At 45.8% G+C, this 15,287-nt stretch overlaps 1 protein-coding gene across 1 annotated transcript in view; it reads right to left on the reverse strand.

The window, feature by feature from the left end:
• Window positions 1–1,554: 1,554 nt before the first annotated feature.
• CCDC78 (coiled-coil domain containing 78) overlaps window positions 1,555–15,287 on the reverse strand; it is a 16,907-nt gene continuing 3,174 nt past the window's right edge. Inside the window, exons 2-15 of the mRNA XM_018573818.1 lie at window positions 14,964–15,095; window positions 14,448–14,534; window positions 14,181–14,360; window positions 13,064–13,222; window positions 12,351–12,401; window positions 9,982–10,070; window positions 8,649–8,727; window positions 6,879–7,004; window positions 6,159–6,367; window positions 5,168–5,342; window positions 3,913–3,947; window positions 2,859–2,934; window positions 1,858–1,958; window positions 1,555–1,746 (exon numbers count right to left, since the gene is read on the reverse strand). Coding sequence (XP_018429320.1) covers window positions 1,623–1,746; window positions 1,858–1,958; window positions 2,859–2,934; window positions 3,913–3,947; window positions 5,168–5,342; window positions 6,159–6,367; window positions 6,879–7,004; window positions 8,649–8,727; window positions 9,982–10,070; window positions 12,351–12,401; window positions 13,064–13,222; window positions 14,181–14,360; window positions 14,448–14,534; window positions 14,964–15,095 — 1,623 coding nt within the window. The 3' untranslated portion in view covers window positions 1,555–1,622. The remainder of the gene's footprint in view (window positions 1,747–1,857; window positions 1,959–2,858; window positions 2,935–3,912; window positions 3,948–5,167; window positions 5,343–6,158; window positions 6,368–6,878; window positions 7,005–8,648; window positions 8,728–9,981; window positions 10,071–12,350; window positions 12,402–13,063; window positions 13,223–14,180; window positions 14,361–14,447; window positions 14,535–14,963; window positions 15,096–15,287) is intronic.

Here is a 15,287-nt window from a genome sequence, read left to right on the forward strand (position 1 = left end):
GCTAATAAAATCTGGGGTAGAGGAATAAGCTGTTATACGCCCAAATGCTCAGATGCCTTCCCCTATACCGGAACTTCTGGTCAGAGGAAGATTTCCTCTGACTGGCATTGCCATGGGGGATCATGGAGCCAGCTTCCTGTATGATCAGGAAGCTGAGTGGCGCGTAATGACTCGCCTCCCGGCTTCTTGATTGGCCGGGAAATTGCTCCATGCTAAATGGCCAGGAAGCTGGCTTTCCAGCCAATCAGCATGGAGCCGGCCAATCAGGAAGATGGGAGGCGGGTCATTACTAGCCACCGGGCTTCCCGCTTAGCCGGGAAGCTGGCTGGAGGCTGATTGGCTGGGAAGCCGGTTTCCCATCCAATCACAATCAAGGCGGCCAAACAACATGGAGCCAGCTTCCCGGGCAATCAGGAAGCCAGGCGGCATGTCATTACCCACCGCCCGGCTTCCTGATTGCCCGGGAAGCCGGCTCCATGCCAACGGAAGCACCAGTATCGGCGAGTACCAAAAACAAAATATCGGTACTCGTACTCGATACCGAAAAACCAGTATCGGTGCATCCCTAATACTTACCTTATCCCTCGCTCCCCAGGCAGCCGACGCTTTGGGTTGTGGCCCGGGACCGGAGTAGCCGGCCCTGCAGTTCGGGTGGGTATGGCACTTTTTATAGCACCTAGACAAAGACGAGCAGTTAACCCTTGCAGTGCAGGGGTAGTCCCATTGCAAGAGTTAAGAAAAGATTTGCCTGTTCTGCTTAAAGATACAACAAATGTATTCAGCAATCATAACGGTTCAATGTATACTGACTGCTGCTTTCATAAAGCCGCCCATACACCTTACAATTATCTGCAGAGTTTCTCTGGTCAGATGGAAAAAGTGCAACAGATTCCTCCATCCCCGCTAAACTGTGTGTATGGAGGAATCTCCCGCTGGGCCAAGCTTCAGTATCTTGCTAGTCGGCCCCGATGGCTGTCGACATACCTTAACAATCTGATTGGATGCCGGCATTGTTTGGGTATTTTGACAGCCAGCGGGGCCTACTAGCAAGATACTGAAGCTTGGCCCAGCGAGAGATTCCTCCATCCGCACAGTTAAGTGTAGATGGAGGAATCTGTTGCACTTTTTCCATCTGACCACAGAAACTCTGCAGATAATTGTAAGGTGTATGGCCGGCTTAACACAGAGCACTTGTGACTACAGAAACGCAGGTAAACAGACAGCACCCCTCTGTTACCACGAAATGCTGAGACGCTGAGGTAAGGGAGGTACAACGTGATCATCATCATAAAATCTAATTATTTATTTGAATCACATATTATCACTTGTTGTTTTAAAATATTTTAATGTAAATGTACAAATGGTTTTAATATAAATATCTCTAATATATCCAACTAAAATATTGATATTTTTATACCTTCAATAAATTCTTCTCAGATCTCGAGCCTGTAAGTTTTGTTGACTTCTTTTGTTTTTATATTGTGTGTGGCGATGGAGGTTACTTATGCAATCTTCCTAAACACAGATCCCTTGGTTACAAAACGATATTTGATGCAGTGCTGTCAGTCTAGAGTTGTGTTGTCTGACGCGTAGTACTGAAGAATGCCACTAGAGGGGGCTGGTCACATGTCATGGCTGCTTCTTCTCACCCCTCTGGGTAGATAGGAGTTAGGGCCATCGGCGCTGAACGCACGTGGGCCTTCGTTGCCAAGAAGCTTGCGCAAACGCATTATCTCTTGTTTGTACCTGCAGAAAAAAAAGGAAATGCAATCATTGGGTCCTGCTGGATTCATCTTTACAAATAGGCTAATATAGGTTGGGAGTGTTTTGTGCCAGTTCACGTTGATCTGAACTCACCGGCCTAGGTGTTTATCCACATATTCTTGCAGCTCAGCCACTTGCTCTTCTGCCACCAATGCCCGTGACAACAGCTGACTTCTCTCCCTCTCCAGATCCTCCTAGAGGAAAAAAATAAGCATGTGAATCACATATGTAGTCAGGGCTGTGCTAACTTGGTGGCCTTAGTAAGTATTATCGATGGGTGACAGCACTATCTCAGACCTCATTTTAGTAAACTGTCCCATCAAGATCAGAAATGTTATTATTTATATTGCACTTTCCCCCTGGGGACTGAAAGCACTCTTTCTGCTGTTGGGGAAGCTTCCTTGGGCATGTGCAGTAGAATATCACTAGGGCCAGTTAACCTACCAGCAAGTCTTTGGAGGAAACCAACACAAGTCCAAGGAGAACATGCACTAGGGTCAAACAACCTACCAGCAGGTCTTTGGAGGAAACCCACACAAGTCCAAGGAGAACATGCACTAGGGTCAAACAACCTACCAGCAGGTCTTTGGAGGAAACCTACACAAGTACAAGGAGAACATGCACTAGGGTCAAACAACCTACCAGCATGTCTTTGGAGGAAACCCACACAAGTACAAGGAGCACTTTTCTCCCCTCCATGGGGACTCAAAGCACTTTTTCTGTTGCTGGGGAAGCCATCTTGGGCATGAGCAGTAGAATATCACACTAGGGTCAATTGACCCAGCAGCATGTCTTTTGAGGAAACCCACACAAGTCCAAGGAGAACATGCAGCTAGTGTCAGTGTCCTGACTAGTTATTGAACCAAGAACTAGTCAGTGCTGCAAGGCAGAAGTGCTAACCACAACGCCACTGTGTTGGAATAGGCATGAAACCTCCACTCCTTTTGCTATAAGACACATTAACATGTATAAGGATCCGTGAATATTCTTTCCTTTACTATTTATTTGTCCCTCACTTCTGGGTGGAATGACCCTTTAAATGGCATTTTCTTGCATATGGCCCATCATATGGTCACCCTATGGGTAGTACTGACCTGTGTATTGTGTGTAAATTCTCTCAGCTGTTTCCTGATCTCTGCCCAGTTCTCCTCGCTCAGATGCCCTTGTAGTCTGTACAGTAAAAAGACAATCCTGTTAGTATTGCTGCGTACAGTGATTTGTCTGTGCCATCTCAATAGCAGCGCGGTGCCATATTGTGGGGGTCACCAAGCTGGGCCCACGATATTCTTTCTCATATGTCTTGTAGTTTTCAAATTCAGACCAAAGCTTTTTTGTTGTTGTTGTGTGTTGGGTAGAATAACGAAGGCAACTAAAGCAAAGTAATACTGTTCCACCTCCTCGTCCACAACACCGGCGCTCAGTCAAGGCTTCTGTCAACCCATGAACCATAGAGTGATGTAGAAAAGTTCAGGCCCATGTCTGGTTTGTCAAGAGCTATAAACATTTGGAAGGACTCGCTGCCATCTGTGTGTACATTTCTACAATACTAGAGCCGGGAAAGGTTAGATGGTCTGTAGGGTTTTACTGCTGACCCCTGGGGAAATTAATCCTCACTTCCTGTCCTTGTAACTCAACAGGAAGAGGGGAAATCTTCCTTATTAAATTAAAGTATATCTAAACTCAGGAACAAAATGTCTGGGAAGGTTCTCATTCATCCAGGTCACATGGTGTATCTGTAAAAAATCAGTCAAGGCAACTGGACCTGCTGTGTTTTTCTTGAAGACGTTCAATAGACATCCGACCAGCTTTCTCAATTCAGAATGACTTATTCCCAGAGAATAGTTTGTACAAGTCATTCTGAATTGAGAACGCTGGTCGGATGTCCAGTGAAACGTCTTCAAGAAAAATACAGCAAGTCCAGTTGCCTTGACTGATTTTTTACAGATATCAAGAACAAAATGTCATACTTTGCAGTCTACCAATCTTGGGTAGACTTGGCATCATTTGCCCTAGAAGACCGAGGACATCCTGTAGCGATAAGGCATTACTGCAATGTAGAGGAGGTGAGTACCGCAGCCTGAGCTGCTCTTTTCTTTTTTAAGCTTCCAGGAGGACTTTAAAAAAAAAATTTTTGGCTTTAATACTTACTTTTGATTGGATGCTGTGTTTTCATTGATGCGTCTCTGCAAGTAAGACATTATACAGTTACCAAGCTGAGTATATCAGAGGCGCACATTTCCTGAAGAGGAACCTAACCGTAAGTGTATGGGAATGGATCAGAGGATAGGTAATATCTGTATATGAAGACACTTGTGCTGAGTCTCCTTCAGATATGCTAACACTGGTTTATTCTTGTTTTCAAACTGAAATAGCTTTATTTAATTTATGTTTGCACATTTTGAAGATGATTTTCTGTATATTTATTTTATTACCTGTATTGTAGCTTATTATCTTTAAAAAAAAATAAGCATTTAATGCACAGTGCTTCCATCACACTTGCTCATCTGTGTCTTTGTTGGATGTCATTAGCAGGAGATTGAATTGCACAGGCTATTCACAACATAGCAGTAGCAGCGAAACCTCCAGGGCTCTCCCTGCTGTCTATCAGTGGTCAATATTAAATATTAAGTGTGTTATTTGATATTCTCCTGATCAAGAAGAAATTAAAAAAAAGTTTTTGTCCTGAATATTACAAACAAAACATATGATATTGCGCTTTTCTTCCTGGGGACTCAATGCGTTTATTAAATTGGTATTGGGGACAGATTGGTGGTGAGGCAGCCATGTTTGGCTTGCTCAGTAGAATATCATACTAGGACCAATTGTTACACAGGAGCCCACTAAGCCAGCGTTTCTCAACCCTCTTTTAATCACGGCATACGTTAAAGTATGCTTAATCTCAAGGCACCCCAGTATAATGTGTCGTGTATTTTAAAGGGGACCTCATGCAAAAAACACACAAAATGTGTTTCCCCCTTCATATCGAAGTGCCCCCTTCAAATCAAGATCCCCCCCTTCATATCAGAGTCACCTTTTTGCATCAGGAGCCCCCCTTTCAAATCAGAAACCTCTCTTTCATATCAGAGTTCCCCCTTTATATCAGGATCCACCTTCACAACACCTTCCTACTACCACAAAATGTAGGCACCCCTGAGGAAGAGAGAAGGCACACGAGGGTACCACAGCACCCTGGTTGAGAAAGGTTGTACTAACCTACCAGCATGTCCTTAGAGTGTGGGAAGAAACCCACACACGGACATGCAAACTCTATGCAGATAGTGCACTGGCTGGGATTTGAACCAAGGACCCCGGTCACAAGGCAGAAGTGCTAACCAACAAGCCACTGTGCTGCCATATAGTCTCTTTATGGTCATGACAGAAGAGCGCACCGTCTCATACTGACCTTCTCCTTTAAGTCCTGGATATCATTCTCCAGCCTGGCCTTGTCCTCTCGCAGCCGGCTTAATTCCAACACAGACTGACTTTGCAGCTCGGGATCAGTGATAGAGAAATGATGTTCAGGAGGTCCAGGGTCCACTTCACTGCTTCCCAGAGCCATAATCTGCTCCCTCTGCATGCTGTAAGACAAGAGAGCACACGTGTTGCTGGCTGCTGGAGGGAAGATGTATTTACTAAACCTAGTCCTAGATTTATCTAACAGTCAGGTCTGCAGCCATAGCGGCCAGAATTGTTCCTTTGCTATAATTTGTCTCTATCAGAAGACTGTTTGCAGCACCTCAAAACAGGCTCTACGGGAGATCTGAGGTATGTGGATTCTGGTCAGACAGGGCAAGAGGAGACATTGAAAGTGTGGTTTCGAAATAACTCCTTTGGAGACACAGATCAAAGCCCAACTTAAGTCACAGAAATGGATACACAGTCAAGCGGACATTGTAGTTGCAGCCACCATTTTCATGGTCTTAGCTCCACTTTCCTGTTACATATGACTGTACATTTTCAGCAGGGCACCATAGGTAGACCTAGTTGTCAATAGCACTCAGTAACATCTGATCAGACATGCCCCCTCTCTCCCTGTGCAACCCAGGTCTTGTGCTAGAGGGTGTGGCTATTACTCAGCTCTGTCGGTACAGAGCACTGGTGTGGGAAGACAGGCAGCAGCTTCTTTACTGATCAAAAAAGGGAATTTTAAGGCATTTCCAAGCAAAAATTTTCACAAATCAAAACATGGTACAAGGAGTACAATATTATAGAGAGATAAAAAGTTGTGAGACCATGAATAAAAAAAGAGGGGAATAAAAAAGGTTTGCCACTACAGACCACATGACCTAGTGCTGCCATAAGGGTGTGGTCCATCAGACAATACTGGGGGTGTTGGGCCTCATCTTTAGAGTAGAAGTAGCCCATTGTGTCTCGTTGCTCGGCACCCCACTCACCGATAGGCGATGAGAAGGCTCTCGTGTTTTTTGACCAGATTCTGCATCCTCTTTTTGTACTGCCGGGCGGCGCTGGCGAGCTGCTCCTCTCTGGATCTGTGCGAGGCTTTCATGTCACTCAGCATGCTGTCCACAAATTGCTTCATCCGAGCGGGCTCCAGCGGCGGTCTACCGGCTGTGCCGTTTCTCAGATTCCCATCCACGTATTCCTACAAAACAAAACAAACTGCCATTATCAGTAACAGTACAGTGTGTCTCGTGTATGGGAGCTGCAGATTTTGGATTACAGCATTGTCACATTGGAGTTTACCCCCAAGACTGTCCTAGCCCCTTACCACTGGCTCCCACTGGCCCTTTAAGGGAGTCTTTACAATCAAGGCCGTAGGTGGGCTCCCCATCATGTGATCACTGTAATTGGTTGTCGCGTGGTCCTGTCCTACAAGCTCCAAACCGTGAACTGTGACCTGAAAGCTATCAGTGAAAGCTCAGTCACAGTGCTCGGCGTGCCAAGTGAGCATGCTCCCAACACAGAACAGTGGCACCAGCATGTGGCAGCACCTTGATAAAGTCCACTACCATGTTGCCACATATATGCATATGGGTGGTGGCAATAGGTTAAGAGAAACCTGTACATAGTTTTGGTACATCAAAAAGGCCATGGTACAGAGATGGGCCAACTAGGTTGCAATGTGTTATGGTCACCTTAAGCCACATACTTACAGCCAGGTCCTGGATGTAGCGGTTGAGGCGAGATCGATATTCTTCATTCAGTTCTTTTAGCTGCAGCTGGAGATGTGAGTTTTCTGCCTCGGTCTCCTTCATCTGGCTTTGGGATGTTAGGAGGACCTGCAGAAGAAATGGTGATGTCATCACTGAATGTCCACGTTTTGTAGATAAGGTTCCCACCTTAGATCTAGCCATGACCCACGAAGGTGCCACTTATCAGATCACATCAAGGCAGCCATCTTGTGTATATATTTATAAAACCGGTTACTAAGTTGGTTGCATCCATTGTATGAGTGACAGGTACACTTTTCCTAGCAGTCAGATAGTGGTTGAACCTGTATATTGCTTTATTGATGACTTAATCAAGGGCACCTCCAGTAAACAACATTCTTAGGCCAACACATAAACTCACCTTTTAGATTACTCATGTATTCCTCAAAGCAACCCTGACTGCAATCTGGAAGTTCAAAATAGGAGAAGATACACATCTCTCCTGCCGCCCGCGCAGCAAAATGTTGCTCTGATCAAAAGCAATCAACGAATTCCGCTTACAGAAGTGTCAATTGCCTGTGTTGCCCTCAAGCACTCAATGGTTTCTCCTGTTGACCCCTACTTGTGTAGAATATATTTGTCCAGTTCAGCCCATATTATTGAGCATATCTGGAATCTGCATTCCAACTGAGATGACACAAAAACATCCTTGCAGTGGCTGGAGGAAGGGCAGTGGTTGAAATTGTGCGGTACTGCGGGTTTAGAATTGTGTTGTCTCTCTCATTATACTGTTCAGCTATGTACCAGATTAGGCATGGAGTTTTTGCATTATTTAGAAAAATCATTTGACAAGTAAAGAACTTACTGTATGCAGTATGCATTATAACTGTGCGTTAAACTGTATGGATGACTGCTTTGCAAAATGAAGGAATAGCTACTCAAATTTTGTGTAGGCCGCCAATAAAACAGTAGTATGGTTCAGGGACGTGCGGTCAGGGGAGGCAGGTGAGGCAGAGCCTCACCTAGAGTTATGGAGGAAAAAGCTGTCAACTTCAAGTCTGAAGCTGACAGCTTTTTCTCCATTCAGATCGGCATCTAACAGGTACAGAGCAGGGAAAACCCCCCCCCCCCCTCTGTGTAACCTGTCATGGAAGAAGTGCTGCTTGTTAATTACAGGCAGCGCTGCATCTGGCTTTTGTCAGCTAGTTAGTGAGGGACAGGGAGGCTCCTCCCTGTCTCCTCCCTTCCTCCTTCACATTAGCTTGGGGACGGGTTGGGGGTGGGGCTTCGTCCAGCGGGGGCGTGGCTTCGGTCGGCGGGGCAAGGGAATGCCTCAACCCGGAATATGAGGTACCGCACGTAACTGGTATGGTTCCCACATCCTTCAACTCCTCAACATATCCCTAAAATAAACTGGTATAGCTAAAGTACAAACATCTGCTTGGAGCATAGAGAGTAATATACAGGAAGAGTAAAGGCCTGCGGCTTTTGTATGCATCAGAACTTTCTTGTATCCCCATAAGAATCAATAGGAAAGTAAAAGCAGCTTGATGCAGCTTAGAATGTGGTCAGAAGGTCAACTTCATGTTTAATGCAAATGTCAATGATCTGGGGGATGAGCTTAGAATAATCTCAAACTGTACGTACATGCTGTTGGCGAGCTAAACTGCCTGTGGATTTCGTTAAGTCAGCAAGCTGCTGTATTCTTCATACAGACCGGGTCTTAGGAGGTATGTGATTTGCATAAAGCACCATTGGAGACAGAACACTTACCGCCGACTGTTCGGCCATCTTGTGCTGGGTGTTGCGAATAGCCCTTTTTGCCTCCTGTAGCTCCTTACCCATTGCTACCCTGTTGGTGGATCAGAGTTACCGTAAATATATGTACAGGCTAACAAAACTCATATGAGGAATTTGTTTTTAAATGCATGCAACATCAAAGACACTGACCTGATGAGTGTAAAATTTTCAACCATTGGCTAGTCATGCCAACTTAACTCTACAGTGATATTTGTTGGCCACGTTCAAAGGTAGATGCACCATTTGTACAGACTGTGCAACTACACAAGGGCCCTGTGTGGAAGCAGTGGTCTCTCTGCAGAGGTCCAACACACCCCAGCTGAGTCCCATATATGCTTATAAGGAAGCACGAACTTTGTTAGTTCCAGAGCTATAGGTCTTTGCATTGCAATTTCCACAAAAAATGGAATTGAAAGTCCCATCGCTCCACCAAATTGCCACGTATATGGCCAAACGAGAAGTCTGATCAAATGAATGTTGACCTCCTCCCATATTCCTACATGTACTTTGTGTCATTTTAGCAGGTGTGCACATGCTGAGCTAGTGTCATTGATGGCATCCCCCCACCGCCACCACTGTTCAACCACACTGCTCGGAAGGAACCTAATTAGTTTTGATTGACAGTGCTTGTTTTTGGGTAGCCCAAGACCAATGCCATCACTACTGTGGCAGGGAAGGGGGCATCTCAGCCAGAGGAGGGGGCATGTGAATATGACTGCCTTGAAAATACACAGTGAATGAATGAGATGCCCGCTCACAGCAGGAGGGGCAGAAGCAGCTGAGCTCTATAATAGGAACGTTCACAAATTGGGCTTCAGGCAGGGGAGGAGCTCGAAGGCAATAAGAGCAGACATAAAGATCTTATTTTCTGTCAAATCATTCAGGGTTTGCACAATCAAGAAAATAAAGTGTGAACCAAAAGGGTAGCAGGTAAGGTTGTATCCCTAGTGAGGCTTCTTCTTCAAGGGTAGTGCACCCTTCACCCAGCGGCGTCCCGAGGCCGGGTGTCACTCAGAGCGGAGACCGGGTGACACCCCGCCGTAACGTCATTGCGCATGTGCGGCCATCTTATTGACACCTTGGTGATGGACGCCGGCAGAGAGAGGAGGGGACGTTCACCGGGCGGGATGAGGTATGCCGCCGTGTCCCCTCCTCTCTGCTGCACCCCCCTTGTGATGCCACTGCCTACACCATCTTCGTAAATAACCTCAGTAGCATAACTGGGCTCAGCTTGCTGGATAATACATGACATCCTTTGTCTGTATGTTTCCTTTATGTGACTTACAAGTTGAAAAATAAGACTTACACTCTTTCCTCCAGCCTCTGTTGCTGGGTGTTGTGGATCCTCTTCATGCTTTCAAGCTCCTCCTTGATTTCATCGTGATTCCCGAGAAGCTGTAATAAAACAATTATTAGGGGAGGGTAACAGCTTGTCCTCAGCTTCCTCCCTTGTCCAGTGCCATCAGTCCCTTTCGGGCAGAACCACACTAATGTCATTCTGCCCATTGCCCAAGCTTGTTGCCCTGGGGCATGTCATCCTGCAGGATTGGCTCACAGTGCTACAGGACTAAGCGGCACTCGGATATCATTATGTGATCAATGTTCAATCCAGGTGTATTTCCAATGAGCACACATTCTGAGGTTAGACATAAATTCATTTTTGGTGCAACTTTTACATTTTTACCTTCCATCGGTTCCATATGACTACTCAATAAGAAATTATTTGCAGAGTGTCCTATAGAGACGTGTGCACTTCCTGATTGGCTACTGCTGATATTAAAAGGAGAACTATGGGGTTAAGGCTTTTCCCTGTTAGGGTAACAGGAGGACACAAACTAGCGTCCTCCTGTCACCCTAGGCTCAGTATACCACGAGCAGCAGACGCCGCATCTGAAGCGGATCCCGACAATTTTGTCGGGATCCGCCCAGCTGCGTGAGTGACAGCTGGCTCTGCCTATCTAGAGGCAGAGCCAGCTGTACCCGCTCCCTCCCCCGTCCGTTCCGCCAGTCAGCGCTGGCGGATTGGAGCGGGGAGGGGGGAATCCAGCCCCTCCCCTGTCACGGCAGAGAGCCGTGACAGGATCGAGAGGTGAGTGAACGCCGGTATGTGTTCGCTCACCTCCCGATCTACTGAGCCGACCTGTGACAGTCTCATTGTCACAGGTCGGCTAGAACTATGAGGTGAGTGAAAAGCACCCCCCCCTCATAGTTCTCCTTTAAAGGTGTGGTCCACCCAACACTGATATTTAGCTATAGGTAGCGTCTGGTGAGCTGAGATGCCCCCCCGGGTTTCTTATATGTCTTGGCTACTCCAACAGAAAGATCTCCCTGCCATGGTTCCCAACTTTGTTCCTGTACACTTGAAAGTCTGGGATGTCCCTGTGACAACATGGTGATCAGTTTATGTGTATTGGTTAAGTTAAATGTGTATTGGTGTTGGGTTATGTTTGAGTGCGTTATGCTGTGTGACCTGGTTATGGAAAGACTATCAGCCCCATCCCTCGTTATCTCCTATTGTTCTCTGAGGGAGCTCAGAACAATGACATTCTGGCCAGGCTCCTGCTATGGCCGTCTGGAGTTCGTTAGCAGGTGGACACCTGTGGTGTTGAGCAGACCGAAGGTCCTATGAGGGGAGGGGGGATGTGATGGGATTATATTCTGATTTCATCACTTGCTGTATAAAAGTTTGTGCAGTTGCTCAATAAAGGAGAGTTTGTTTACCCTACACTCCAGCCTTGGCTAGTGACTGGGGAAACTGGGAGCTAAGGATCTTCAGGTTCCAATATCTCCTGAGCAAGGAAGAAGACAGCGGCGGACATACTCATCCTGAGTACGGGGGTCCGTCACAGTCCCTGCCCACTTTTGTGTGTCCCATCTCTTCCTGTAACATTCTCCACAATATTAAATAAATAAACAATGCAGCAGGAAGAGTGAGAGGCCCTCATAATGGGCATAGTTGGTGTACAGACCCAGAAACTCAATGCAGGTATAGTGGGAGCCCCTCATAATGGGCATAATCGGTGTACAGACCCGGGAACTAAGTGCAGAAATTGTGGGACCAGTACAACCCCCTCATAATGGACACAGCAGGTGTACTGACCAAAGAACTCGGCACAGTGATGTTGGGAGCCCCTTATAATGGGCACAGCAGGTGTATAGACCCAGGAACTAAGTTCAGGGATGGTGGGAACCCCTCATAATGGGCACAGCAGGTATTTAGACCTGGGAACTCGGCACAGGGATAGTGGGAACCCCTATATTAGACCCAAGAACTCACCAATGGAATCTCTAAGAGACAGAAGAAACTGTCAGGGGGTATATCTAAAAATCCATAAACTAGACTATAGTTTCCCTTTAAAAAGGAAAAGCTAAACCTGAATGTCACATGGGTCTGGTATTGGGTCTGCATATTGGCTGACCTCCCATTATAAGAATTGCAGTGGAGAGGTTTGCTTCCATTTGGTGTTTTCAGTTCCTAAAACCGTATCCTGCATCTCCCCGGCCTATGATTCCTATGGGCAGGAAAATCCATCTAACTGGATTGTATACATGTATATCAGCAGCAAGGGGATGGGACACTTATTGCTTGCTTAGACCGTGACCATTTCCTTGTAGTTCCGGTCCTGCTAAGATTGATCCGTTTCAGCAAAGAATCAGCATGAATTCACAACTTACACTTCTCTCTAGTTTTCTTCTTTCGTGTTCAGAGGCGACAAGTTCTTCTGGCTAAAAAAAAGAAAAACAGTTAAAAATGACACAAATCTCTAAACATCCTCCAAAGTGGTCACGTTTATACACGCCTGCTAATTCCTAACAGAGTCAGTTGCATCATAGGGATTGCCAGGTCGGGGAACCCAATCCTAGGACAGGAGGTGTGTTAGGATTAACGATCACCTTCCCTTCTCCTCATCTCCAAACCATAGAGGGGGATGTTCTAAATTCCATAGAGAATACAAACATGTCTAAATTCCAGGATTGCAAACATATTGTATTATTATGATACATTTTATTGACACCACTTCATGGCAATGTTTGCATCATTACTCCTATTGGACACAACTCCTTTTCTGATGCATTTTGCCCTCAATCAAGGCTTGGGGATTAGAGAGATACCTGGGAACAATGTAACTGACTAAAGTGCATCAAAGGCAGAGAGCACAGGAAAAAAAATAAGCTGATAAGGTTTCTGGTAGGATCAACAGGGATGTTTTGCACTTATTGATCAGATAAACAAAATACTTTCCACTCTTTATTTGAAAGACCAACGGGGAGCAAATAAGAGGAGTTTATTATAAGGATTTACAGATTTCTTGGTCTCTATATGCCATTAAAAACAGTTTCTGGGTAGCAGTTCTACTATGTTTCATGGCAGACTCTGGTTCCTGTACCTTGATCTTACGTGCTGACAGGCGGTCAACCATGGCCCGCACCCTCTCCAGCTCTGCAGTGGCCTCACTGACGAGGGCCCGGGACTGGGAGTAGCTCTCCCCATCTCCCCTCTTAGCCAGGTTCAGGAGCTCCATACTCAGCTCTTCGTTTTTGGCCACCTGCAGGAATGGACGTTCAGACTTAGTCAACAGAGGACACCATAGGCAACAGCTAAACTGTAAGGAGAGCCAACCCTGTTTGAGTTTACTAAAGTCAGATGACTGAATAATGAACTCTGAATGCTTGCTATTGGTTACTGCACTCTGCACTTTGTCTTGGCGAATAAGGACATGGGGACCTATGTAGGAAGGTAAAGACTTCTGTGCGGAGAATGTGATTTGATGACAGCAAGAGATTAGAAGAACATGGGTCAGAGCTGGTAAAATAAGGACTCCATTAGAAGTATGGGGCTACCATTGCTGGCCTCTATCTGAAAAATGGTTGTGGCCTGGCTGTGTCTGGGATCACTACTTTTTGAGTATGCTGGAAGTGAACATCAGAATTCCTTATCTTTATACCTGTCCTTAGACAGAGTCTCAAGGTATAATGAAGCCGGCGCATCAGAACAACAGCCAGTAGATAGGCATGATTGTCTCATGACAGGTCTCCATTTAGCAATGTTCGTATATGTAAGGCAAAAATAGAATAACCCCATTATCAATGTAAAAAACCTACTGGGGGAAGCACACAGAGTTTATGGTGTCATTGCATCTCCAGCTTTCAGGTACCGGTGTGTAAATGTAAATTTTAGCCTTATGTGTGTGTCTACTCTTCCTCCATAGCGTTTAGTAGCTAAAACCAGTCTGAAGCAGGAAAAAGTAGCTTAAGTTTAATGGGAGATTTCCCTGCTTTGCTCCTGCACATGTAATGCATGGTATCAAAGAGGCTGGGCACAGACACCATGTTTTCAGACGCTCTTGGGCTACATATTGTCAGTTCCTTTGGAGATACAAGTGTTAATTGGTTGCATTGAGTAATAGCAGCTTCTATTCTTCACAAAGGTGTGATGTGAGAATAAGAAGATGGGAAGCAATTATTCCAAGGGAAGGCCAATTTTGCCTGCAACAGGCTTCTCACCTCTCTTTCATGCTCCTTGCTCAGGGCCAGGTAGTTGCTCTTCAGGACTATGTACTCATCAGCCAGCTCCTTGCGGTTGGTCTCCACCGAATGTAAACGTTCTTTCACAGCCCCATACTCACCGGCCAGCTTCTCCTTCTGAAGCTCCAGAGACATCAACCGGTTCTCCAGTGCCAGGACCTATGGTAGACGTCAAGAGATCCCAAATATTTTAAGGTGGAAATTGAAGTGGACTTAAGTGCCATTCGTGTATAAAAATCGGCTTACCGTGTTCTTCAGTTCAAAGGTCTCGGCCTCATAATGCTCCCTTATTTTGTTGGTTTCTATCTGAAGTTCAATCAGTTCCTTTGAAATCTACAAACATAGACATGTGTTGGAAGATGTGGGAGAGTCAAAAAAAAAAAATCTACACTATAAGTTTTCAGAGAGGTAAACCATTTGATTCTCTCAGATAGAATTTTTGCAGGTGAACAAACAAGCATCTAAATAAGCTGATCTTGTCTAAACCACAGGTCAAGTTTGCATGGCCAATATCCTGTGTGTCTGGGACCATTGGGTAGTCCAGATACTTTCTGACCATCCCACCTAGATCCTGCTTACTACTCTTATATAGTGCCTCTGCTCCATGTGGACTAGACCCTGCAGAAATTCCATTGTGTCCAACAACCCGTAGTAGCCAACCCAAGCCACATCACAGGTAGCTGATAACAACACGTGGTGCACCATTCACTGGTTGATGACCTCACGTTTTACATAAGGTCCCATGAAGGATCACACTTTTACCTTCAGCTTTTCTTCCTCACTCATGACCAGCCTGGAGGACAGATCAGTCTTGGAACCAGCCAATTTCCCCATCTTCTCCTGCAGCTCATTCAGCTTGGCGTACAACCTCTCATTGCGATCCAGCAGCTGTATCTGATGGGAAGAAAGACAATGCTAAGCGCATGAGTAGAGCTCAGTGCACACCACCATATAAAGCCTGGTAGCCTGGTATTGTATGTTGGATTTCCAGCTGAAGCTTCCACATAGCTGACTATCTCCTTGCCCCCATGTGAAAGTGCTGGGCCAATCACCAAACACATGCATTGCAACATGAAGTGAGAGACA

Source organism: Nanorana parkeri, unplaced genomic scaffold (assembly GCF_000935625.1).
Source record: "Nanorana parkeri isolate BGI_ZX_2015 unplaced genomic scaffold, ASM93562v1 scaffold2553, whole genome shotgun sequence".
NCBI classification, from domain to species: Eukaryota; Metazoa; Chordata; class Amphibia; order Anura; family Dicroglossidae; genus Nanorana; species Nanorana parkeri.